This window comes from Heloderma suspectum, chromosome 5 (genome assembly GCF_057233095.1).
Source record: "Heloderma suspectum isolate Gila_16-S chromosome 5, 16-S_ref, whole genome shotgun sequence".
In the NCBI taxonomy this organism is placed as follows: Eukaryota; Metazoa; Chordata; class Lepidosauria; order Squamata; family Helodermatidae; genus Heloderma; species Heloderma suspectum.
In genome coordinates this window covers 94481208-94508672 of record NC_139462.1, presented here as the reverse complement: position 1 = coordinate 94508672, position 27465 = coordinate 94481208, and the positions used below count along the sequence as shown (strand labels likewise).

General features: G+C 43.7%; 1 protein-coding gene across 2 annotated transcripts; it reads left to right on the top strand.

Moving 5' to 3' along the window:
• The first annotated feature begins 349 nt into the window (after positions 1–349).
• Positions 350–26567, top strand: TRMT9B (tRNA methyltransferase 9B (putative)). Of its 2 annotated transcripts, XM_084860304.1 has the most exons (5): positions 931–1049; positions 1832–1957; positions 21850–22004; positions 24065–24238; positions 25261–26561. In XM_084860304.1, the coding sequence occupies exons 3-5, from the start codon at positions 21851–21853 to the stop codon at positions 26292–26294; spliced, it is 1362 nt and encodes a 453-aa protein (XP_084716430.1). In that variant the 5' UTR covers positions 931–1049; positions 1832–1957; position 21850; the 3' UTR covers positions 26295–26561. The 2 variants fall into 2 exon arrangements, with proteins under 2 accessions (XP_084716429.1, XP_084716430.1); XM_084860303.1 differs by lacking the exon at positions 1832–1957 and having other exon boundaries at positions 350–1049; positions 25261–26567.
• Positions 26568–27465: the final 898 nt, after the last annotated feature.

Here is a 27465-nt window from a genome sequence, read left to right as displayed (position 1 = left end):
TGCACTGCACTGCACTGCACTGCACTGCACTACACTGCAAGAAAGAAAGAAAGAAAGAAAGAAAGAAAGAAAGAAAGAAAGAAAGAACATTCAGCATAATGAGCATCCAGTGTTTTGGGGCTCATTCAAAGATAGAGGACCAGATGGAGGGTACCCTCTGCACCTCCCAAGAAAGATGGAACTGTCTTCTTCCATGGGTATCTGGCCCAGCATCAGCACCCACCGCCTCTGGGCAGCTTCTGAGGCCCTGGAAGGGCCCACAGGCTTTGACGCCTGCCTGATCCTCCAGGATGGTAGCTGGGTCTTAACATTTCCCATAATGCTCTTGACCCAGGGTCACTCCAGGGCACTGTGGGAAATTTAAAATGGCAGCATGCCACCCTAGCCACTGCTACCAGGGGAGGGCCCCCAGTAAAGGGTACTTTCCTTGAGGCCTCTTCCAACGTACCCCTATCCCTCATGGACACTCTGCTCCGTCCGCACGCAGTCTGTTGTCGTTGCTTCTGTCTGTCTCCCTCTCTCTGCGTTCCCTCGCCATCTCCTGGCTTGAGCGCCCCTCCCGGAAACCCGTGGCTGCCTATTAGCATTCCTCTTGCGCGCCGTTCCGTCCGCGCCGAGGCTTGCCGCGAGACCTGCCCTGCACTCTCTCTCCCCCCCCCCCCCGCTTGCAAAGCCGAGCCGGCGCTGTGCGCGCGCTCTCCAGCCGCTGTTTGTCTCCCGCTTGGGGGGCGCATTCCCACCCCGACAGAAAACCCAGGCACAAGCTTGCGCGCGCACACGCCGAGGCACGGCGGCAGCGTTTTCTTGCTGCAGCAGGAGACCGAGAGGCGAGCTGCCACGGGAGAGAGTTGGGATGAGCCCGGCTGGCGAAGGGAGCCCCGCACCCTCCGCCGTCGGCACGCCGCTCCGGGTCAGGAACCGCCTCCTCTCAGGGCGGGATGCGGCGGCGGCGGCGGCGGCGGCTGCTTGCGGCCGGCAGCCTGTGGTGCGCAGCGGCTAGAGGAAGCGGCTGAGGCGGGTCCTTCCCTGCCTCCTACCGGCGGGTGCAGGTAAAGGGGGAAGAAAACCCAGGCGGCTCTTTCGGGACCCGGGCGACGAGCAAACCGCAGTGGCTCCATCGTTTGAATGCCATGCTGCCGGCGGGTCTCTTAGAATGCTTACGGTTGCTCGTCTGTACGGAAAAGCATTGCATATTGTATCCTCTTTGCAAACGTGCCCTGGACGAGGGTGTCGGGCTGTTTCTAAGACTTTGAATGGCGTAAGGGGACCACATTTCTAAGCGCATTTGCTTAGGAACCCAGTGACACCTTCCGAGTACACATGTCTAGGATCGGGCTGTAAGAAAGCCGGATCAAGATTATATATTATGCTAAAATAAGGCTATATGTCTGTCTGTGCTTGCATGCCTGAAGTACTAAAAGATCCCGATCATCTGTGCATATTTAAAGTCCTTCTGTTTTCTTGCCTAACTGTTCACCAGAGATGCTGTTAAAAATGTCATCATTCCCACTCTGTGTACCATTGCCTCATACAACTAACTTCTCCCTCTTGTTTTTTAATCCATCCCACCACCTCCTCTTAGACTTGAAATGTCTTCATACCAGCAGCTGCAGCCTTCCCTCCCTTCTTTGATCTATGTTGCCGTTTGGCATTCTGCAAAAACCTTAAAATAGCTCAGGTCTTTGAAGAGAAGTGGGTGGGTCTCGGTTCTTGAGGCTGGTTTGTTCTTGAAGCTCTGTAGCATCCTCATGGTTGGAGGCTGTTAACTATTCTGCTATTTGACTCTTGTCTGCTGGGCTAGCTTGGAAAACTTTAATTTGTTGCCTTGCAGATGTCCACTTTATTCCACTCGTCGCCCTCTTGCTGTTTCTCATGTTTCATCTGTGGTTTCATCATGCCATTTTCCCTATATGGATCCAACTTCTGAATGGGAAAAGATGTGCACATCATCATGACTGTATGTGTCAATCTATATTGGGCTGTGTCACTCTCACGTATTATAAAATAGTAGGTAACAGGAGCCTAGGAAGCTGCCTTTCAGAGCCAGAGTATTGGGCCACCTAGCCCAGTTATCTACACGGGACTGGCCATGGCTGTCAAGGATTTCAGGCAGGATTCTTTCCTAGCCCTATCTGGAGATACTGGGGATTGAACCTGGGACCTTCTACATGCAAAGCATGTGTGCTACTACCGAGCTATAGCCCTGCATCTATTGAGATGCCCCTGCATCAGAAATGACATGTGTTTGGCACATGCGATTCTGCACATGCCTTTTTCCTACACAGAAGTGATATTTATGTAGGAAAATCAACATGATCCCCTTACTCTGTGAAGGGGGAGGAGGTGTTAGATAGATGTGGCAAGGAAACATAAATGTGGTACAGCTGGAGAAACCAGGTAGAATAATTTCACCATGGATAATTTCACCCCAGCTTAGTTCAGTAGCAGGATTTCATTTCCAGACAAATAGAAGTGATAATAATCTTCTGGGTGTGTGTGCTGGTCACTTTGCCAGGAGTGGCAGGTGGCCAGGTGATGCCTTGCTGGTTTTGCCTTCTGTTGCTAGTCTCTACCTTGTGTTTGCATATCTGTGCACCAAATACATTTTCCTTCCATAGAACATGGTAGCCATATGCTACCATTTTAAACTGTGCCTTGTTTATCCAGTTTCCCAGTAGCACTGTATTTTTCATGTTTCTTTTTTAAAGTCTGCTTCGTGGCAGTTTTGTTAAACCATCCTCTTTTGGTGGTGGTGGTGGGGATATTTCTAAAGTTTATTGGGTGTGGCAGGGGATTATTAGGGGAGTGAGAGCAAATGTGTTAAATGCAAAACAGTGAACCTTATTTATTGAAATTTTAAACAATGCATCATTACATAATGGAAGTGCATGTAACTAGATGGCAGCATTCAGTGGCCTTATAATGCTAGGATTCAGAATTAGGATAAATTTATCATGAAGGGAAAACTTGTTAAATCTTAATAGACTTGCAGATATTTAGAAATATTTACTAATTATGCCATTAAGATCAGTGTTATAGTGTTGTTTCCCCCCAGTATTCATTTTCATAAGCTTTAGGGAGTTATATTTAGTAATAACACAACATGCATAGTATTGGTTTTAATACATTTGTTGTATATTGTTGTAATATATTTTAAAATATTTTATATGAAGCCCCTTTTATTTTGCAACTGGATGGTGCTTCCTAACCCAGGGTTCCCTGCCCCTTACAATCCTGGAAAACTCAATAAAAAATTAATTGGACATTACTTTTCCTGTGGATGTAATTTTTATAATCTTTCTAGTGTTTTCTCTTCTTTTACTATCTTTCAATGCATGTGAGAACCATATGCATTTATATCGTTCTCCTGCTATAGTTTTATGTGGTATTCTTGACTTGTTGTGAACAGCTGGTCCTATGGATGTAAAAAGTACAATTCCAAGAGCAGGGCTCTTTCAGTAGTGGTACCTATCTGTGAAATGTCCTCCACAGAAAAGGAAGCAGATGTTCTGGTCTTTCAGAGGGTTGCGAAGGATATTCTTATTTTTAGGCAGATCTTTGGGGAGTGATCCTAGCATTTTGTTTGGATTCATGGTTGATTTTTAGCGTTCTGGTTGTTTTTATATTGATTTTAATTGTAATTATATGTTGGGCTGTTATTTGATATTATACTGATTTTTTTTAAAAAGAGAGACATGTCCTGAGAGCCAATGTGGTTATAGGGAAGCATATACATTCTAATAAAATCAATTATGAAGACCTGATCCCATAATATAATGGAAGTATTTAGCAATGAAGTTAGGTACATGGGTGAGAGGGTTTTTTGTGTGTTTCACCTTAATGCAAACTGTGGTGCATGTAGGATTGTAGCCATGAAGGTGATGCAGAGCCTGGCTTTCTCAGGAACATGACTGACACCTTCCCTGCATTTTCAGCATTTTTTTAAAGGTAAAGTCTTTACCCGTCTCTTCAAACTATTGGAGACATAAGGAAAACTGTATAGGCAGATTTCTCTCCAATTGCTCAGAAGTAAATCTGTTCCTTCCTGCCAGTATTTTGGCCAGTGAATGTAGAGGCACTGGGATAATTGCCAAGCACTTTGGATGCTTGCTTTTACACTTTATCAAAACCATTCACTTAATTTTAAACATATTAGACTACTTAGTTTTTTGCTGTTTTACAGTGCCCCCTTGCAAGGTACACTTAGCTCTCCATTCCTGACTATGAGTTGCATGTGTTCCTTCTGTTATCAACTTTTTGTACTTGGTTTTGAGGTTATGTAATAGAAATGCCAATTGACAACAAAAGGACCTTTCTGCTCTGCAGCAGTAGAGAGCGTTAAAATATCTTACCAAATTAGGTCATTCATTCTTTTCCGGTTTGCAAAGAAAGAGGTGAGCAGAATAATCTCAGTGTTGCTGCTAGGATAGATAAGGTACAGAGGATAAAATTCCATTTCACCCATCATTATTTCAACTTTGCCTGGTGATGTGAACCATGCATGTGATTATGATTCTGACTGTGTGAATCAGGATTCCAGAAATGACATGACAAAGGGCTAGAGGCAATCAATGTGCATGAGTGTTTGCAAAACACTTTAGAGGCCTAGCATGAAAACCTTCAGCGTTTTCCTATAATTGCTTACGTTCTATGCCAAAAACAAATATCAAAGGAGTTGCTAAAAAAATGATAGGATATTTCAGGATCTATAGCTACTGAGTTTTAAGCCTCTCTGGTAAAAGCCCCAAAAGAGATTTAATCAGTAGCAATATCTGTAGGAATTAGCAGACTCAGCAGGTTGCTGGGTGTATCTTCACCAAGAACTCCTAATTACTAGCAAGTGCCCCTGAGGAAAGGGACATCACTGTATGACTTCATATACTTCAAAAGAGCAGGCATGACAGGGCTATGAATAACAGTCATTTTGAAACAACCACTGGGCAGATGCAGTCAAATGATGGATTGTTTCATTGAACCCCCTGTGCAGATGGTCAGACTAGATTAAAATGTATGTATGCATGGGGGCAGAGGCAGATTCATGGCTCCACCCCTGATTTCGACACATTGGGTTGGATCAAGTCTTTGTCCTACTTAGACCAGAGCCATTGACATCAATTGGGCATAAGGCCCACTGACTTACAGTGGATCTGCTCTGACCAATTCTAGATCCAGCCCATTGACTGGAATTCCTGTATAGTCACCTCTGTTCATAAACCCCATATATGTAAGTTCTGAGCACATGATCTGTGTCCTTTGTCCATGTTCGGGATCTACATACACGGGGATGTACATACATAGGCCCATGTAGAAGTTCTGATTAATGTGTAGTGGAGGGATTGGGGCCACTAGGGACAATCCCAGTCCTCCCCTCCCTGTGAATGTTTCTACCCAATTTGACCATCTGCACAGGCCTTTTTTATTGTTTGCATCTAATGTGTTCCCCAAATTTCTGCCTTTTCTTTAATGCCACAAAATCTGTCTGCCTGTACACAGAACTAATATTGGTGGTTGTTAAGTTTATGGGATTTAGTAGTTATGGGGAAAATGGACTATCAGAGAAAGGTAGCTCAGAAGCAAGTATCCTTTGATTACTTTTTGTGGTTTGGGCTGCATAATGTAAATGGAGGGAATGACCAGGCACAAAGATAGTTAACTAAATGGAAGAAGACATTATTCTAGGGGGCCATCTACATGAGCCTTTTACTTCGGGGTGGGTGTGAGTCGAGATCCTTTTGATTAGACGACACAGTCGTCACTTCGCAGCCATCCGTGGTTTTCTCCTGGAAAATGCGGATTTCCAAGGAGGCATTTTGCTCCAGTGTTTTTGGTTTGCTGCAGGTTTCCCGCGGTTGCGAGCCATCAGTCCCTTTCCCACACTGACTACGCATTTTGTGATGGGTGTGTTGTAGGTGAGCGCAGTGCTTGTGTCAGTCTGTGACGCCCCTTTGTTCCCCCCATCCCTTTGCAGCTGCGCAGTTACAGAGGCACAGAGATGAGTTTTCATCTATTTAATCACGCTTTTGCACATTTTTGCAGCTTTGTATCTTTGCAATGGTTGCTTTTGGACTCAGTGCCCAAGGGCTGGGGGGGTCTCGGGGGAGGACCAACATCGCTCCAGCCACCATTTCGGAGTGATGGGTAGGCATGTACCGCTTACGCTTGTGAGTGTGAACCATCGCAAGAGTCTCAGGCTGGGGAACTGACAAAGAGATGGCGTGGAAATGAAGGAGCACAAAACACGCACTTTTTACCTAACGAGGGACAGAAAGACACAGCAGAGCCCCTAAAATACAAAACAGCCACTGAAGTGTTGCACCCCCATGCTCATGGGACTGCATAGATGCACATATAAGTATAATGGCAAAAAAAGGGCACTGTTAGGGAAGCCCTCAGTAAATCATGAGTGTATCGCAGGGGATGCTAGTTCGAAGCTGCATTGCTGCGCGGTTGCAACAGGGTGGGGGGGTGAAAGTGGTGCCATGTAGATGGTGCCTAGGACAGGGTTGGGCAACTGCAGGAGGTCCATTTTTGCCCATGGGCTGCAGTCCATGGGACAATGTGCAGTCTGCGGAATGCCCCCCCAAGTTCTTTAAAAAGAAAAAAAAATGCTGGTTTGCCACTGAAATTCAATAGCAAACCACTCTGTAGTGCTACAGAGCACTACGAGGGTTAGATTTAACTTGTTTGCAAGCTAAATTTAACCCTTTTGGTTCTCTGTAGCAACTATGGGAACCATTTTTTGGAGAGAGAGAGATTTAGTGTCAATCCTGTTTTAGGAGAAGAGGTGTAATTACTTATCAAGCAAATAATAAAACTATCACAGGTTAGGACTATACAAGTCAAAACCAGTAGTGTGAATTTGGCTTGGAAAGCAGTAGGAAGCCACTTTAGGCTTTACATTCCTAGTGTGATTTACCCAGCAACCCATCCTGTTAGGAAGTGGACTGCTACATTTAGCTAAAGCAGCAGTATCAAATTCAAATAGGCACAAGGGACCAGACTGATAATTTTGCAACCCTACATCCAATTTTGATGGAGGAGATGGTCAGCAGCAGGACCAATGGCTAGCTTCTAAACGTACCCCATGTCAGCTAACCTTGAGCACTATTTTTTAGTAGAAAGGTGGGATATAAATGTAATAAATAAATAAAACAATAAACCCCACTGCACCACATTTTCACATCTTGTCAGCTGATATCCCTTCACCAGTATTCCAGTTGCTAGTTGTCTCCCCCCTCAAACCTTAGCATCTCATAATTCAAGATCTCTTCTCCCACTTCCTGCTGTTTAACCTCCAAAATTATTTCATGTGCCAAAGAAGCTGTCCCCAACCCAAATCCTGCTAGCCTAAATATCCCTGTTCTGTCATTCTTCTTTTCCAAAGATGCTCCTCTCCCATCCTGCACCTTCCCCTTGGCTACAAAGGCTATCACACTGGAGATTACACAATTTCCACACTCCTTGACATGGGTGTTGCCAAGTGGAATAGAGAGGAGCGGCTGTGGCTATGGTATGCAGTAGTAGCAGTTGGTGAATCAGACCCACAGAATCCCTAATGACATTGTGTTCTAGCCCTGGTTATGTTTTAATAATTTGTGCGGTGTGGTAGGGACAGTGTGGGCCACACTGGGAACCCCAAGGGGATTAATAAGGCCCCTTGACTTGATATTGGACAGCCCTGATCTAAAGCTTCCAAATGGACATAAAAGGCCACTTTGTATGTGGTACATTGTAGTTAGCTTTGATGTTACAGAGTAATGAATGAAGGTTGTTGGGTCTCAATCTGAAAAAAAGTATCCCAGCTGCCTTGTCAGATTGAATTGCTAAGAAGGTATGCCACCAATACTTCCAAGTTACAACCAGAACACCATTGACTTTCTGGGGAAGCTACAGTCTGTTGACAATCTTCCAGAAAACATCCTAGCTGCCATGGATGTGGAGGCCCTTTCGTCCACAAAGATGGACTATAGCCATCAGGAACATCTTCCCTAATGGTACTATAGCACATCTAGCCACCAAACTCTGTGACGATGTACTTATCCACAGTTACTTCAGCTTCAGGGAGAACATGTATTTTCAGATCAATTGGGATAAAGGTTTCTTATCACACTGCATGTGTCAAATAAGCTGATGAACAGATTTTTTAATGGCCACTATTAATAATGTACTTTCTGATCTGATTTTCCTTTGACATCACCATTTACAACCGTGTGTGTGTGTGTGTGTGTGTGTGTCTGTATATATATATGTGTGTGTGTATACATACAAACACACACACACACACGCACCTGTAACTTAGGACAATATTTCATGCTTCTGATGAAGTGCCCTGCAGTCCATGAAAGCTGAAATGAAAGGAATCTGAATTTCCTCAACAGCATCTACCATGAACTTCCCCCCACCCCCTAATTCACTCAGTCCTCCATTTCTTCAATTACTGCCCTGGTCCCCAGTCCGAGGTTGAATCCAAAACAAGGTAAGCATTATCATTTATATACAATGAGGAAATGTTGAATAATTCATTGATGGAGAACCAAATTCAGTGCTGTGTTGTTAATATTTAATTATGTGGATTGGATAATAAAATCTAATCAAGAACAACAGAGTGGCTTGGAAAATGTGATGGATACTTCAATGCATGAATCATCCACAGGAGATAGTATATTCATTCACATTAAAAAGTCAGTAGCAGCAAATACACTTTTAATTAGCTGGGCAACTTCAAAGAATAATCACCATACTTTTAATCTCACTGTGAACAGGATGGGAGTTTAAAAAACAAACACTGACTATAATTGCAACTTTATATAAAGTCTATCTATAATGCAATTCATTTAAAAAAGCAATTAATACCATAGTTTTAAATATCTTAGCACAGAGTTAAGATCTTTATGGAATGATTCTAATCTTGTAGGTTGATAAAAACCCTACTGAAGTCCCAAATTTATCTTCAGTAAAAAGTCCTTGTCATGTGGTTTGTGAGGAACAGGTTTGCAATCCTCCCTTTCTTGGCAGGGTTCATATGCTTTTAAAAGCTGAATGACTGGCAAGAATGAAACAGTTGAAGGTTTTCCCAGCATTAAAGATCGAGTCTGGGGTAAACCTGAACCTTTGATCTTTCTGCTGGTCATGAACTGTTTAAGGGCACAGAGTTCTGCCAGGAAAAGGTGGTGGCCCTAGAGTTGGGGAAGGGCTGGATGAAAGTACGGTCCTCGAGGCCATGTTTCTAGACAGAGCAGTTGGCTGCCAGAAGGGTGAGATCTGATCATCTGAATAGGCTGGGCCTTTTCTGAGGACAGCAGTACTTGACCTGTTGAGGAAAGGCTGGTCTACATGGGAACAGTGGTAATATAAATCCTGGAATCCTATAGCTCTGTTTGCTGAGAGCAGCCTATCATGACATAGAGTCCGTGTTCAGACAATCAGCAGGGGAAGCAATGCAGCATTGGTTGTTTCACCAGCTCCCACACATGCTGGCCACATGACTGGGATTACCCTAATTACCTGAGCCATGGGTTGCAGTGTCCTCCAAAACTGGTGTGCAGCATGGGTGTAGTGCATTTTCACCCACCCTACAACCCATTGCTTGCAGTATGGGTTGTAGGGTGGATGAAAATGCACTACACCCATGCTGCATGCTGGGTTCGGATGACACAGCAACCCGTGATGAGACATGGGTAATTAGGTTAATCCCGGTTATGCACCTGCCATGTGCAGGGGCAGGGAAACAACTGATGCTGCATTGTTTCCCCTGCTGATTGTCTGGTGGCCTACTGAGGCAGGACACCTGAGCCTGACACCTGAGCGTCATTAAAGGGCAAAAGGTCGACCATTTCTAATATATTTATTTTTTTATCATAAGGCTGAATTGTGGGTAATGGGAAGGTGGAACCTAGAAAAGGTTGGTTGCAAGAGTGGGGGATCCCTAATATGGTGTTTGTTGTGGCCAGTAAGTCTGTTTTCACTTAGAGCTCAGTCCTATGCATGTTTAGACAGAAAGAAGACCTACAATCCACAGCATGCCCCAGCCAGCCATGCTGGGACATACTAAGTTATGTAGAACTTTTTTCTGTCTAAACATGCATAGGATTGTGCCCTTAGTGTTTTGAAAGAAGGCTATTTTCAACACCAACATTTAAACAAGAATTACCCTACCAGCCTTTCCCAACCCAGTGGCCTCCACATATGATGGACTACAACTCCCACTGGCCCCAGACACCATGTTGGCTGGGGATGATGGGAGTTGTAGTCCAACACTGGACTACAATGGAGGCCACCAGGTTGGGGGAGTCTACATTTGAGAGAGGGCTTCCCATTTGTTCTCTCAAAAATTAGTTCTCAAAAGTTCATGACCAGTGGCTTACTAGAGCAAAATGTAGAAGTTCTAGGACTCAGTTTTGGGGAAGGCTTGGTTTTCAATGTAAATTGTTGTGTTCCTCAAGAGAGGTGCCAGAGTTTCTATCCCATTCTGTTTATGGTACCCACTGAAGCAGAAGAGGTCTTCTCCTAGATCTTTTCCTCCACCAGTCAAGCTTGAATTTGTAAGGCCTGGTCTTGCCATGGTTTTCATGAAGCAGTATTTCCTCTTTCTTAATATGGAAGCAAACATCTACCATTGGAGCTGGTGACCTACTTCTGTTTTAATTGGCAGTCATATTAATTTCTGATCTTTGAAGGCAGTATGTAGGCTTCTCTTATCATGACCAATGTTATTATCAGGGAAGTGTAAGCAACCTCCAAATGTATAGCACATGGTCCATGGCTCAGTGGTTCACCACATGCTTTGTATGCAGAAAGTCCCGGGTTCAATCCCCTGCATCTCCAGGTAAGGCAAGGAAGGAATCCTGCCTGAAACCCTGGAGAGCGGCTGCTAGTCAGTGTTGAGAATAATGGTCTGGATGGACCAGGAATCTGACTCAGTATAAGGCAGCTTTCTGTGTTCTTATTGCTATAAAAATGAGAGCACTTTGGTGCACATTCTTGCTTCTGCTGTTCTGCAGTGGCAATGGGGAAAGGAAGGGAGATTGGCCTGATCTTTTCCTAGTAATAGGAAAAGAGACAGATGAATTTGAGGGAGCTGCTGCTGGTCATGAGGTGAAAAGTTTCAGTCCATTTAGATCTGGTCATGGCAAGGCTCATAGGGCACAGAGAAGATATCAGTGGTCCTTAGTTGTGATCTGTTGCTGTAAGAGGGGACTTGCTATTTTGTGGCTTTCTATGCAGGTTGGTTCAAGTCTCTCAGGTCCCATTTTTGAACCCCAAACGCCATCTTGGAGGGCATCAACACTGAGCAATTGGCCTCTAAATGGAAGGACTATGAATCCTCCTTCACAGTTGGCCTTAACTACTCAGAATGGTTCCGTACTCTGAGCATGTTCCTTGCCTGGAGGAAACCATCAAAGGCCCCTCAACTCATGAAGCAGAATGAGTAGGTACCTCCCTACCTAAGCATGACTGCCTATGCTTTAAGAGCCAAACTGCTCTGGGAGCTTTTTCACATGAAGCTGTTAATCTGCTATATCTACTTTTGGTTTCATCGCAGAATTGAGATCTGAGTGCAACATGAAGAGCATTCCCTTTCCTGCTTTTCTGTTACATAACCTCTAGGTGGCACTGTGGTATAGCAGAATAGTGCAAATACATGTGGAAAAAGTGGTTTCTTTTGCTTTTACAATTAAACACCACATTTTCCCTGCTCTAAAAAGAACTTGCTGAAAGTGCTCTTTAGACACACTAGTGAAACTGGAGGATCACAGCACCATGTAAAGAAGTAGGGAGTGAGTAGGGAATGATGAGCACACGATAAATTCCTTGTGTAAAACAGCCCACAGACACTGTACTGAAATTAATGGGCAGAATAATGAACAGATGTAAATGAGGCCTTGCTGTTTTAAATAACTGCATCAAGGCTGCATTGCGCAAAACTGTCTTTAATTTGTGCCTTAGCTCCTGTAAAATTTGAGCTCCTTTCTGTACCCCAAGGGATGAGCACTCTGCTGCTCACTTGGGTCAGGATACCCTCTGTTGTCAGATACAGATGCTAGACTGATCAGGAACCCAAATCAGTGCATGGCTGTCTGCTACATTTCCCTGGAATCTGAAATGCCCTAGATTCCCTTTTCTATTCACATGGGGTGATCTGTGAATAGATGCAGTGGCTGGGTCTTAAGGGCTACCCATAGCAGAGAGTAACTGGTTTATAAGCATTCCTTCACCAGAGCCTAACCCACGTGCCCAAGCCCTGGAGTTCCCATCTTTCTTAACTATCCTAGACACTGCCCTTCTGGCTAGGGTACGTCCTTCCTTGCCATTGACCTCTTATCAGAACTTGAGCCCATGTAGGTCTTCAGCAAAGTTTTAAAAGCCAACCAAAAGTTCTGCAGAAATAGTTTAAGTGTTGTTAGCCTTTAAATGAACCAAAAAAGAATGCATTTCTGCTATAATTACATGTTAAGGACTAATGACTCACTTCCTCACAGAAAAGGCCCACAAATATTACAGTATTCATCCTACCCAATGTGCTTCCACTTCACATAGAGGCTAAAAAATGCCCTCTTTCCGGCTCATAGAAATGATTTTGAATAAACAAGGAAGAGAATTGTTCTGTCAGAAAGTACTGCTGTGTGTGTGAGAGAGAGCGCTTCCAGATGGATGGTGTTCTTAAGAACGTCAGTGCAGTCGAGTAACAGATTTGTGGGCAGCTGCTGCTGAATTATTATTTGATTGTCCCTAAAACTACTAGGTGCTATATAAAAATTAAGAATTAGTCAAGCCCCAGAGGGCAAGATCTGGCCCCTAGGCCTGAGGTTCCCTACCCCTTGGGGTGGGGTTGTGGGGAGATCTCTCTTTGGTTGTTCCAAGCTTTGTAACTGTCCCATGCTTCTACCTGCTCCAAACCTCAATGTGACCAAGAGAACCAACCCCCCATTCTCCCATGCAGAGGCTTATGCTGCTTCCATCTGTTCCAGAAAGCCCCAGCTTGATTTCACCTATTTCCTCCCTCCCTCAAGTGTTCTGTCATATATAGAGAATATGAGGAAGGATTAAGTAGAACAATATTGTTTAGGAACCTGGAATGTAAGATCAATGAATCAGGGTAAGCTGGAGGTGGTCAAACATGAGATGGCAAGATTGAGCATCAACATCTTGGGAATCAGCGAACTAAAATGGACAAGCATGGGCGAACTTAATTCAGGTGACCATCATATCTACTACTCTGGGCAAGAATCCCTTAGAAGAAATGGAGTAGCACTCATAGTCAACAAAAGGGTGGGAAAAGCAGTACTGGGGTACAATCTCAAAAACAATAGAATGATCTCAGTATGAATCCAAGGCAAACCATTCAACATCACAGTAATTCAAGTCTATGCCCCAACCACTGAGGCTGAAGAAGCTGAGGTTGATAGGTTCTATGAAGACCTACAACACCTTCTAGAACTAACACCAAAAAAAGATGTCTTTTTCATCATAGGGGATTGGAATGCTAAAGTAGGAAGTCAAGAAATCACCGGGATAACAGGCAAGCATGGCCTTGGTGTACAAAATGAAGCAGGACAAAGGCTAATAGAGTTTTGCCAAGAGAACACGCTGATCATTGGAAACACTCTTTTCCAACAGCACAAGAGGTGACTCTACACATGGACATCACCAGACGGTCAATATCGAAATCAGATGGATTATGTCCTTTGCAGCCAAAGATGGAGAAGCTCTATACAGTCAGTAAAAACAAGACCTGGAGCTGACTGTGGCTCAGATCATGAGCTGCTTCTTGCAAAATTTCGGCTTAAATTGAAGAACGTAGGGGAAACCACTAAACCATTCAGGTATGACCTAAATCATATCCCTTCTGAATATACAGTGGAGGTGAGGAATAGATTTAAGGGATTAGACCTGATAGACAGAGTGCCTGAGGAACTATGGACAGAGGTCCATAACATTGTTCAGGAGGCAGCAACTCAATCCATCCCAAAGCAAAAGAAATGCAAGAAAGCAAAGTGGCTGTCTGCTGAGGCTTTACAAGTAGCTGACGAAAGAAGGAAAGCGAAAAGCAAGGGAGAAAGGGGTAGATAAATGCAACTGAATGCAGAGTTCCTGGAATAGCAAGGAGAGACAAGAAGGCCTTCTTAAATGAACAATGCAAAGAAATGGAGGAAAACAACAGAATGGGAAAGACTAGAGACCTTTTCAAGAAAATTGGAGATCTCAAGGGAATATTTTGTGCAAAGATGGGCATGATAAAGGACAAAGAAGGCAGAGACCTAACAGAAACAGATGAGATTAAGAGGTGGAAAGAATACACAGAAGAACTATACAGGAAAGATCTTAATGTCCCTGATAGCCATGATAGTGTGCTCACTGAACTTGAGCCAGACATCCCGGAGTGTGAAGTCAAGTGGGCTTTAGGAAGCATTACTAACAACAAAGCTAGCTGAGATGACAGTATTCCAGCTGAGCTATTTAAAATCCTGAAAGTTGATGCTGTGAAAGTGCTGCACTCAATATGCCAACCAATTTGGAACACTCAACAGTGGCCACAAGACTGGAAAAGGTCACTTTACATTCCAATTCCAAAGAAGGGCAATGCCAAAGAGTGTTCAAACTACCGTACAATTGCGCTGATTTCACATGGCAGCAAGGTTATGCTCAAAATCCTACAAGCTAGGCTTCAGCAGTATGTGAACTGAGAACTGCCGGAAGTACAAGCTGGGTTTCGAAGAGGCAGAGGAACTAGAGATCAAATCGCCAACATTCGCTGGATCATGGAGAAAGCAAGAGAATTCCAGAGAAGCGTCTATTTATGCTTCATTGACTACGCTACAGCCTTTGATTGTGTGGATCACAACAAACTGTGGCAAATTCTTAAAGAGATGGGAGTACCAGGCCATCTTACCTGTCTCCTGAGAAACCTGTATGAGGGACAAGAAGCAACAGTAAGAACCGGACATGGAACGACCGATTGGTTCAAAATTGGGAAAGGAGCATGACAAGACTGTATATTGTTGCCCTGCTTATTTAACTTATATGCAGAGTACATCATGAGAAACGCTGGGTTGGATGAATCACAGGTCGGAATTAAGATTGCTGGGAGAATTATCAACAACCTCAGATACGCAGATGATACCACCCTAATGGCAGAAAGCGAAGAGGATCTAAAGAGCCTCTTGTTGAGGGTGAAAGTGGAGAGTGCAAAAGCTGGTTTGAAACTCAACATTAAAAAAACTAAAATCATGGCATCTGGCCCCATCACCTCCTGGCATATAGAAGGGGAAGAAATGGAAGCAGTGACAGATTTTATTTTCTTGGGCTCCAAGATCACTGCAGACGGTGACTGTAGCCATGAAATTAAAAGACGCTTGCTCCTTGGGAGGAAAGCTATGGCAAACCTAGACAGCATAGTAAGAAGCAGAGACATCACCTTGCTGACAAAGGTCCATCTAATCAAAGCTATAGTTTTCCCAGTAGTAATGTATGGCTGTGAGAGCTGGACTCTAAGGAAGGCTGAGCGCCGAAGAATTGATGCTTTCGAACTGTGGTGCTGGAGAAGACTCTTATGAGTCCCCTGGATTGCAAGGAGGTCAAATCAGTCAATCCTAAAGGAAATCAACCCTGAGTGCTCATTGGAAGGACAGATCCTGAAGCTGAAGCTCAAATATTTTGGCCACCTAATGGGAAGAGAAAACTCCCTGGAAAAGACCCTGATGCTGGGAAAGATGGAAGGCAAAAGGAGACGGGGACTGCAGAGGATGAGAGGGCTAGATAGCATCACTGATGCAATGAATATGAACTTGACCACACTCCGGGAGAGAGCGCAGGACAGGAAGGCCTGGCGTGCTATGGTCCATGGGATCACGAAGAGTCGGACACAATGACTGAACAACAGCAACAGATAGTGGCTGGCTACTGAGCTAAGCCAGAAATTTGTGGATGCTTAGGGCATGGGTGTATAAGAATTTTCTTTAAGTGGTGAGCATATAAGAAGAACCCTGCTGGATCAAAGCAAAGGTCCATCTGGTCCAAGATTCTGTACCTAAGAGTGACCAGCCAGATGGCTTTTGGAAACGGATAATGCATGGCAGGGTCTCTCTTATCTTCAGTATCTGGTAATTAGAAGTACATGGCCTCTGAATATGGAGATTTCCCTGGATGTAACTATTAGCTATGAGAGTTATGAGAGCAGTCCTAATTGGGGATGGGGCGAGGGAGCTCGCCACCATATGCCAGCCAGATTGGGAAGTAGGTAGAGGGGAAGCTTTACCAGTGGATCTGTGTAAACTGGAATCCCTCCTCCATTGAAATCAATGGAGCGGCGGGGGTGGGGGCAATTAGCTACACCAGTCCCAGGACAGCATAGCTGAGGGACCCAGAGGGATTTGGATCCAGCAGATCTAAAGCAATCTCCAACCCAGCCCCAGAATGCCCTGCCTTGGGGCGAGCGGTAGATTTACACCAGGGATGCAGAGTGTCCTCCCAAGGGTGCCCTGAACCTGTGCTGCCACTGAATTCTCCCCTCTGGAGAAAGCTTTCCATTCCCTCCCCCAAAGATCTTTATTGATATTGCTTTCCACCCACTGCTGCTAGCAGCAAGGAAAGAGCTATCAGTATCAGGATCACTGGTGTGCGCGCATGCATGCATATGTACATATATGACCATACCTGGACAGGTATAACCTGGCTTCAGTAGTCTATGCTCTGGTAACTTCCAGGTTAGATTACGACAGTGCGCTCTGTGTGGGGGCTGCCCTTGAAAACAGTTCAGAAGCTGCAGCTTGTGCAAAATGGGGGGACCAGAAAGTCTGTCTGAGCATATAACACCAATTCTGTTCTGCTTGCACTGCCTATCTGAATGTTTCCAAGCCCAATTCAAGGTGCTGGCTTTGACACCAGATGGAGCACCTCTCCTGGTAGGAATCTACCCATACACCATGATCAACATCTGAGGCCCTACTCTGAGTGCCTCCCCTGAGGGAGGCTTGGAGGATGGCAACAAGGGTGGTGGCCCCACAATTCTTGGTGGTGCCCCCCCAGTGCTCTCCCCGCTGACGTCTGCCTGGCACCAACATTGTCATATTTTTGGCACAAAGTTTCCTCTACTCCCAGGCATTTCATGGCGTATGATGGGGCTTTTAATATCAGCTGCTTTATCATGTGTTTGTGTTTTATTGTTAGTTGCTTCTAGCTGTTTTAAATTGTTTTAAATTTTGTATGTTAAAGATTTTATGTTGTGTTTTGACTTTTAATTTTTATAAACTACCCATAGAGCTTTGGCTATTGGGTAGTATATAAATGAAAGAAGTGAAATGAAATGTGTGCGTATGTGCACGCTGACCCCCAAGCTAGTATCACATGTGGCCCTTGGGAACAAAGGTTGTGCACCTCTGATTTACACCATGGAGCTTTCTGTAGGTGTAACAGGGGCCTTCGGCAAGGAAATGCTGGTGGGTATTCCCTCTGTTGGTGGATAGGCAGCCCCACTGCATCCTAACCCTCTCACAAAACTGTCCAAGGGGAGTTAGGATTGCTCTGTGTCTTCACTGAATTGGTCAAATTCTTTTTGTCAAGCCCCCAAGCTAGAGGTCATCAGCAGTATTGAATTCCATAAGTCAATTTTGCCTTCTGTTGAAGATATAATTCCTTTGGTTTGTCCTTCATCTACTGACAATCAATTTTATTGAATGGCCCTGAGTTTGGGTATTATGAATGTAAGAAAAGTTTCCCTCCCTTTGTCTTCTGCACCAACCTCATAACGTTATAAACCTCTGTGCTGTTCTACTCTGTCATTTTTGTTTTACTAGTTTTAAAAATAAAAATGTTGACTGTTTAAAAAAGCATCATGAAGTATTGTAACTTTTAAACAATGTTAGATAAGGTATATGAATGACGCATTGGCCAGTTCTTCATCAGCTCAGCTTCAGCTCAACAGTTTTAGGCAATGACTTTGCACCAGATGACTTGCTTGTGTTTATGCTTGGAGAGGCCTGCAGTTACAAGTGGTCAGCAGAAGAATCTATGCTGTGCTGCTTGGGTTGCTGGTGATGTTTGCAGGAATAGGGGGTAAGCGGCCCTCCTTTCCTGGCTCAATAAATGACACCATAATAATGCTGTCAGAAAAGCTAAATTGCCACCGACACATGACATTCTTGACTTCATGGAATATGTGACAATATTGGATGAGTCAGATGTCAGTTTTGATGGGTGCCAAACCTAACAGAGATGGAAGGCTTACATCCCACTTCCCCAGGACTGTGGCCCCAAACTAAATTGGGCTCCCTGCAACTGCTTTTAAAAAGTACCATGGAGGGAGGTTCACATGACCCCTCCCAACACCTGTGGCAGAAATTCTTCTGTGCTGCCTACAAGCTGGGACACTGTGGGACATGGCTCTCCATGTTTATTGAACCAGCCACATAGACCTCCTTCATGCAAGGAGGCACTTGGCCCAATCAGCCCACCCACCTGAAGACTGAGCTACAAGCTTCATTAAATAAAACATTCTGTATTTCTTTTAGTAATATAGGTCCGCAGTTGAGGGATACTGCTATGATTTCTGTCTGGGGTTCTCAAATAACTTTGTGACATGTTTTCCTTCAATGCCCTCATGAATTGCACTTCATCACATCCTGCAGGGAACACACTACTCACTCACTCACTCACTCACTCACTCACCCATCCATCCAGAACTACTCAAGCCTCCTTCCCCAAACTTCCATCAAATGACCCACTTAAAAAATCCTGGTTTACACTATTGGAGCACATTTGTATTGACCTTGAGCTTTGCTTGAGGACTTCACCTTTAGCGAAGGTAGTACAATGCAATGTTGGCATAAGCTGGCAATTATGTTAAGTGGTTTGCACTTAGTGTGAGCAGGTATGCTCTTTCCATTTCTGTTCAAGATGTGCAGGGGTGGAAAGAAAGGTTTCCAATGGAGTGGAAAGGACACTTTGGCCGCTATTTATGAACCACTGAAGACGACTTATGTTCACTGAGTTCTATGAGATTGATTGGGCTTAAGCAGAAGAAAGCTTAAGTGGGTCATGAGTTGTGCTGAATGCTAAAAGCAGGATGGCAGGGTGAGAAATTAAAACAGCAACCACAAAAGAACAAGGAGTGTATGGGATGGAAATGACAAATGGATCCTCTTTGGAAAATAGAACATTGAGACATGGGCAATAAAAACCCCATGAACCACCAAGTAGGACAAAATGCCACTAGGCCTGGAGGGTAGGTGAGTGGGCAGGAATGAGGACAACATGAGGCTTGTGAGGAATACAAATCTGGAGGCAAGAGGTATTTTTGTTCAGACTGAAAGGCAGTATGATAAAGCCCATGATGTATTCAGTGGACTTGAGAAAGTCACACTGTTTAACTTATATGACAGGAATGTTGTGAAGATAAAATTAGATAAGGGTCAATAAGTTAACCAGCCTGAGCCCTTTGGATAGAGAGGGAAAGGAATCCTCAATAAATAAAAGACCTGAAAGCCAATTCTTTCATCACACTCTACTGTAAAACTCTGGAGTACATGGGTGAGGAACATTTTTAGCCTAAGGCCTGCATTCCCTTGTGGCTAACCTTCTGGAAACTGCATGCCAGCAGTGGGTGAGTCCAAAGGAAAATGTGGGCAGGGCTATCCCTCATCCGCGTTGACACGTGCACATTCTCACAAATAACAAACACATGCTCTCTCTCACACAAACACACATGCATGCCTGCACCACTCCACCTCAGCACAGCAATGAGGCATGGAAAAAGCCTCCTATTGGAGGGGGGATTTACATGGGGGCTACAACTAGAAAGGGAAGGGTTAAATCTCACCTCCCAAGCTGTGACCCCCCCCCAATCACCACCCCATAGCCTTTAAAAAGGCTTAACTGCTGTGTAGGTGGGGTGTGTGTGCGAGGAGGGAAGGCTGTTAGCCAGCTAGGGAGCTCCCATGAGCTTCATCCAGCCTGTGGGCTGCCAGTTTCCCACCCATGCTATTGAATGACCAATACACTGAAGCTGGATTAAGGAATTGGGCTTTGCAGGTGGGAGCAGGCTAGATTCTCAGTGGATCCCATTGGTTTCTATGGGACAAAGTAACACTCTTGTGATGAGAGCAAAACCTGCCCTGTGCACCCGGTTTGGATGGCCAGGCACACACTGCCAGGGATCCTGTAGGAGGCTGCAGTGTATCTCTTTGCGCAGAGCACACTACACACAACCCCCCCCACATGCACGCATTAAGAATTCCTTGCAATATACAGATCATCCTGCCATCTCTAGTAATGGCAGACTAGTGATCAGATAACAAAAGCTTCAAAGTATTGTTCTTGTACATCCAGGTTTGCTGTGATATTTAAGCCAGTAAAGGCACAGTCCTATGCATGTTTAGACAGACAAAAGGCCTACAGCTCCCAGCGTGCCCCAGCTAGCTATGCTGACTGGGGCATGCTGGAATTTGTAGGCCTTTTCTTTGTCTAAACATGCATAGGATTGCGCCCTAAGGCTTCGGTCCTACCCACACTTACATGGGAGTAAGCCTCATTGGACTCAGTGGGATGTACTTTCAAGTAAACTTGGGCTATATGATTACTTATGAATTTAAAGCATATGTATGTTTGATATTTAGATAATTAATTAATATTTCTATTGCTCATACCAGTGTAAACTGTACCACTAATGGACTTTAACATCAGCAGTGGAGATTTTTGTTGTTGTTTTTAAATGGTTCCAAGCATTGAGATTAAGGAAGTATTTGAAAATTGAGAAATTTGATTTGTGTGTCGATGCTACTGTGTAATTCCTGCATTCCTTTATGTATTATTTGATTCCTTGGAGATGAATGGCTAAACCAGCTTTAGCCTCCTTTGGGTGAATAAAAGTTGTGGCTTTTCTAGACTTTCAGTTTTTTCTGGTGTAAAGTGGTAATTTCAGCCGAGGCTTTTAGCTGTTTCAAGAAGTCCAGTTATGTGTTTGCAGCCCTTGCACTTCAATCCCCTTAGAGTCCATGAAGTAAAGAAAGCTTTCCCAGCTTATTCTCAGAGAAAAGGTAAAAAAGAAATTTGGATGTCAGAAAAGGCAGTGGGAAGTGGCAAGCATGTGAGTCGTCCAGAGAGTTTGGGTGGTTCCTACACCAGTGTCCTTTGTCAGAATAGAGGTGTAACACTGGTGTCAACCCTAATCATAGAATCCAGGCAATATATGGACTTGCGACTTACGACTTGGTACAGCAGCAAAGTGGAGCCCTGACTACACAGAAACAGTGGCAGCCATGTCACCATGGTGACATAGGAGCAGAGCAAAATAGTAATAGATGGAGTCCTAAGGGTGCTTCCAGATTAGGCTTTTATCGTGCAATCACCCTGCCTCTTTCATGGAATTTCATAGGGGATCCAGATGATGTCGTTATCGATGTGCAGCTCTCCCATGTTTTCCCACTGCAGCTTCCATCTCTTTTCCTTACCAGAAAAAATCCAGTTAAGGAGGAAAAGAGGGGTCTGGCTGCAGTTCCACACTAGGCATTGCTGCAGAAGGCGAGTAGCAGACTGCACCTGTAAAGAGATGGGAGAACTGCTCACTGGGGCCACGGAGGGAATGCAACAAGCAACAGGCTTGTTCCGCAACAAATAAACTTTGGAGGGAATTGAATAATACATTTTTGTATGTAGAATTGGCTGGACAGTGAGGGATGTTGATTGGAACAGCTGGGGGACTCTTCCCTTTTAACATTTTGAAGAGAAGTCCTCATAAGAATCTGAAATACTACTGGTGTATATGGGAGATTGGCCCCCTCTGTTGCTGTGTTTCTCAGATTTAATGCATATTTGTCGTTTAATGCATATTTGTTTGTTTTTTTGTTTTTTTTGTAGGATGGAACATGAGGCTTTCCAGCTAGAAAAGCAGCATGTACATAGCGTCTATAAAAGCACAGCCTCCTATTTCAATGATTTACAGGGCAAAGCATGGCCTCGTGTTCGACAGTTTCTACTAGAGCAAAAGCCAGGCAGCCTCGTTGCTGATATAGGTATGTTCTTTTTTAGCACAAAGATGTATTCCACTTATTATTAATAATTCACTTATTAATTCACTTATTAATATTAATCACTTATTTTTAATATTATTAACATATAATGTGTGTGTGTATACACATCATCTTCTATGATATATATATCATGGAAGAAACATATTCTATATCTATTACATCATGATTTTTTTATTTTCTTATACAATTTCAACAGCAATCTCAGTTCTCTGAGTGCTGGTCCTTATATAGACTAAATGGTCTGACCATGCACAAGAGGGTGATATCAGCAGGCTTGGAGGAACCCAAAGGTTTGCAGAAGTTCAGAGACTCCTCGAGGAGGGGAAAACAGATTAATGGGGACTGAGCGTGCTCAGTGGTACAGAATGCTGACTAAGCATTGGGGTTGGGGGAATGGAGAGCCAGGTGGGAGAAGGAGTGGAATGGAGTATTTAACATTTTGTGTTAACTTCCATTTGTATTTATTATATTTTGGAAGGTACTAGAGAAAAATAGCTTGTCCATTTGTGTAAAAATGGGAACTAATTGGACAGATTTCCAGGTGATAGATTGTTTTGATTTTTAACAAGGATCTATTATTATTATTATTATTATTATTATTATTATTATTATTATTATTATTATATTTATATTTATATCCTGCCTTTTTTCCAATACTGGGACACTCAATATATTGAGAAGAGTTGGTACTTTCTTAATGACACTAGCCAAAGCACATGCCAGATTGTATGGGGCAAATGTAACTTTAATTTCATTTGTTTATTTAAAATATTTCTTTCAGGGCAGGACCTCTCCTAAGGCTGCTTACAAAAGTAAAATCCCATATAACATCATCTGCCCAGTGTAATTGCAAGAGCTTTGATCCATGCCAGGAGGAGAGCACAAAAGGAACTTTTTTCCCATGCTTTTTCAGGTGCTGACTAACCTAAAAAGCCCATGAAAGTGTTGCAGCTCTGCTTTTGCCAGGCATCTCTCCCAGCAGGAAACATGAGTTTTCTGTCTTGCAGAGTCCTCTGATGCAAGCTCCCATTTTCTCTCGACAGAGATGCTTAGAGGCCATGAAGCAGAGAGTCTCTTGGGCTTCTTGGAGTAGAGGGAATTGCAGCTCCACTCTCTCCAGGCATCTCTCGAACTAAGAAATAACACAATCAACCTAGAGCAGCCTTTCCCAACGTGGTGTCATTCAGATATTATGGACTACAACTCATATCAGCTCCAGCCATCATGGGCTAAGGTCAGAGATGATAGGAGTTGTAGCCCAAAGCATCTGAAGAGCGTGTTATTGGGGAAGGATGCCCTAGAAGCTCTAGTGATATCGCAGGAACCTCTGCAGCAATTTTCCAAGAGGTTGCTGGGCAGTGCTACTCCATTGAGCTCCAAGAAACTCTCAGGGCTAAAAGAAACATGTTACTCTGTTCCCTCCCATGCTCTTTCCAGCAGGAAACAGGTCTTTACCCCAGAGGCTGCTACCGGGGCCTGTTATTTCTCAATGGAAGTGTGTTTGGAGGAGCCAGATGAGTGTGAGGTCTCTTGTACTTCTATTTTAGTCCTGCTGACACTTCTATTGGGAAATGGGAAACTGGTCCAGCATCTTGGGTCAATTATGTGCCCTCTTCCAGGCTGTGGGCCATTGGCTGGTGCTTGACTATGCCAACCCTTGACGCCAAGCCCTGTTTGATGGCCATCCAAAATGGTCACTATTTGTGTGGATGGCAGCATTCTAAAGTAATATTGTGCAGAGCTGACTGAAGAAGGCAATTCAAGCATTTACTTGAAAATATAATTTAAAAGTGACTTTTTATTGAAATTGGTGAAAGGAACAATATTTCTTTTCTGATAAAATGGTTAATGTTCATTCTGAGGATGCATGCATATACATAATTTTATTCTGTATTAAGTGTTAGTTTTATTCTTTATTAAGTGTTCAGTTGTAAGCTGAACACTTAAGCAATAGAGCTGTGCATGGTTTTATGTTATATTTCTGTTACCTGTGTAACAAAGTTTGTTGCTGCTGCTGTTGTTGTTGTGTGTCTGTTTTTAAGGTTGTGGGACTGGAAAATATCTCTGTGTCAACAGCCAGGTGTATAACCTCGGATGCGATTATTGCAGCCCTTTGGTTGAGATTGCAAGAAATAACGGTTGCGAAGTGATGACCTGTGATAACCTTAATCTCCCTTTTCGGGGTCAGTGCTTCAATGCAATCATCTCTGTGGGAGGTAAGAGGGAAAAAATGAATATCTGAAAAAATATGAAATATGAAGAATATACCCTACACACTTCTACATTGGTGTTTGCCAATTTGCCCAGTATAAGAAGAGTAGAACATAGGAAACTGCCTTCTACCAGGCTCTATTATTAGTTCATCTAGCTCAGTTTCTTCTACACCAGTCTTCCCTAACAAGGTGCAGTCCAGCGTTGGACTGCAAATTCCAGCATTTCCCAGCCAGCAAATTTGATTTGATTATGAATTTTTTCATTATAAATTGATAATCTGCAAGACACTAATTAAGTAATTAGGTTATGGTGGGAGCAATGCCTGCTGAAATCTTGGAAATCAGAAGGCTAGCCAAATTAACTTTTCTTGGTTTCAGAGGTAGGGATGTCAGAGAAATCTGTCAGCGGGTGAAGCTCGTTGAGCATTCAGCAGCTCAGCTCCCTGGACTTCAGCTTGCTTTCCTGTATGCTGGCCTGACTTGATCTGCATCGAGTTGGGCCAGCTTGTGGATTTTCCTTTGTGTGTGTGTGTGTAAAAAGAAACCCGTGCAAATTGTAGCTGCAAATTACAGCCATAAATTTGTGCAAATTGTGGCTGAAATTTGTGCAAATTATGCAATTTGCAGCTGCAATTTGTGCAGTTTTTTATCCCCCCCCCCAAGTTCCTGGATTCCAGGAATAACCCATGGCTGGGCTTGTGAATGCAAATGGACCTAGGCAGGCAGCAGGGATCCATTGGGCCCCCCAAAGGGCCAGATTTTCTAACAACGGACATCCCTAGTCAGAGGATAGGGATTTAGTGACCTCCATAGTTCCTTGGCCCTCCTATGACTTGCAAAACAAGATCATATGATGCTAAATAGTACAATTCCAGAATAAATTATGCAAAATAATAGACATAATGCAGACTTGCAGTATTTATACAGGCTGCAGGATTGAGATTTTCTTGGGGCAGAATTTTAATATTTGTAGCACAGAATCTACACATCCCTGAGCAGAAAACATATTTTTGCTTCTTTTGCAGTGATTCACCACTTCTCCACAAAACAAAGACGAATCAAAGCAATAAAAGAAATGGCCAGGGTTCTTGTACCTGGAGGCCAAATGATGATTTACGTCTGGGCTATGGAACAAAAGAATCGGCACTTTGAGAAACAAGATGTGTTTGTTCCATGGAACAAAGCCTTGTGCTCCCAGCTGCTTTTTGAATCCAACAAGGCTGGACATAAGACTGATCCTGCACATACTGTAAAATCTCAGTCTGTGCATTCACACAAACTAATGGGTTCCAAATACAGTTACCCTATTACCCTTGATCAGAAACATTCCCAAAGGCCTGATGGCTGCTTAGCTGAAGCCTGCTGTGTGAAAATTTCAGAAGAGGAAGAAAACCGATTTTACAGTGCCCTTGGGAGATCTTTTCGTTCCTGGTTTTCGTCCAGATCTCTCGATGAGTCAGCCTTGAGAAAGGAAAATGAGAAGGTGGAACCTTTGAAGAACACAGTTGAATGGACAAACAGTGCCACTGTATCTGTTCAACCATCGAGGCACTGCAGCTTAGACTTAGGTTGCCGAGGTCCATTGCTGAAAGAGCAACGACTGGATGACTATGATGAAGTGTTTATGAAGCATGTGGGTTGCAAAAAAATGGAGTGGCTGACAGCCTCGAGGTCACTGAGTGATTTCAATGGCGAGCCACCTGCATTGGTTCAAAGCAACAATGGAGAAACCTCGTTTCCAAGTCATCCGATAGAAAATATAAACAACGGTTATATCGGTCAAGGCAATCGTCATTCTTTTGCTGGCAAGCACTTGAAAAGGACTTCATCTCCTAGCTCTGGTGAGTCTATTGTAGATTCAGCTGTGGCTGTGGGAGACCACGCTGTTCACCGACAGGATACAAAAGCTTTCATGCGCTATTACCATGTTTTTCGGGAAGGCGAGCTGTGTTCTCTGCTTGAGGAAAATGTGCCTGAGGTTCACATATTGAGTTCAAGCTATGATCATGGTAACTGGTGCATTATTGTGAAGAAAACAGATGAACAAGAGCAAGCATAAAACTGAAAAACAGGGGCTTCAGCCATTGCTTCCTATGGACTTCTAGAGACCTTTCCCTACCTTGTCACCCACTCTGTGTGGATTGGTATGATCTGTACATGAGCATGTCATTGTGAACAAAAGGGTGCTTAACATGTTGCTGGAATACAGGCTTTTAACAAATCCTCATCATAATTTTATATTGTTTTAGGAAACCTGATTTGTGTGTTTTAATCATTTTATAATAAACAACACTTTTTGTAAGATAAGGAATGAGACATTTTTTCATTACCCAAAAAAGGAAAAAAGAAAAGTTCTCCCAGTGAAAGTGTCAGCCTGAGCACACATGCGCTAACTTGCTGAGCTTTTTGTTCAGGAGTGTGCACACTGTAATGTAGGCCTTTGCTTTTAAAAATAGTTTTAGGTTTTAAAAACACTTTGCAAGAGGGATCCGTGTAAAAAGTATCCAGGAAAAACAAATAAACTCTGTGGAAGAAGACTCTATAACAGGAGTAGGTAACCAGTTTTCAGCACCAATACAACAGTTGTTGTTGTTGTTCAGTTGTTCAGTCGTGTCTGACTCTTCGTGACCCCATGGAACATAGCACACCAGGCCTTCCTGTCCTGCGCTGTCTCCCAGAGTGTGCTCAAGTCCATATTCATTGCATCGGTGATGCTATCTAGCCATCTCATCCTCTGCTGTCCCCTTCTCCTTTTGCCTTCAATCTTTCCCATCATCAGGGTCTTTTCCAGTGACTTTTCTCTTTGCATTAGGTGGCCAAAATATTTGAGCTTCAGCTTCAGTATCTGTCCTTCCAATGAGCAGTCAGGGTTGATTTCCTTTAGGATGGACTGATTTGACCTCCTTGCAGTCCAGGGGACTCGTAAGAGTCTTTTCCAGCACCACAGTTCGAAAGCATCGATTCTTCGGCACTCAGCCTTCCTTATAGTCCAGCTCTCACAGCCATACGTTGCTACTGAGGAAACCATAGCTTTGATTATACGAACCTTTGTCAGCAAGGTGATGTCTCTGCTTCTTACTATGCTGTCTAGGTTTGCCATAGCTTTCCTCCCAAGGAGCAAGCATCTTTTAATTTCATGGCTACAGTCACCATCTGTGATTATCTTGGAGCTCAAGAAAATAAAATCTGTCACTGCTTCAATTTCTTCCCCTTCTATATTCCAGGAAGTG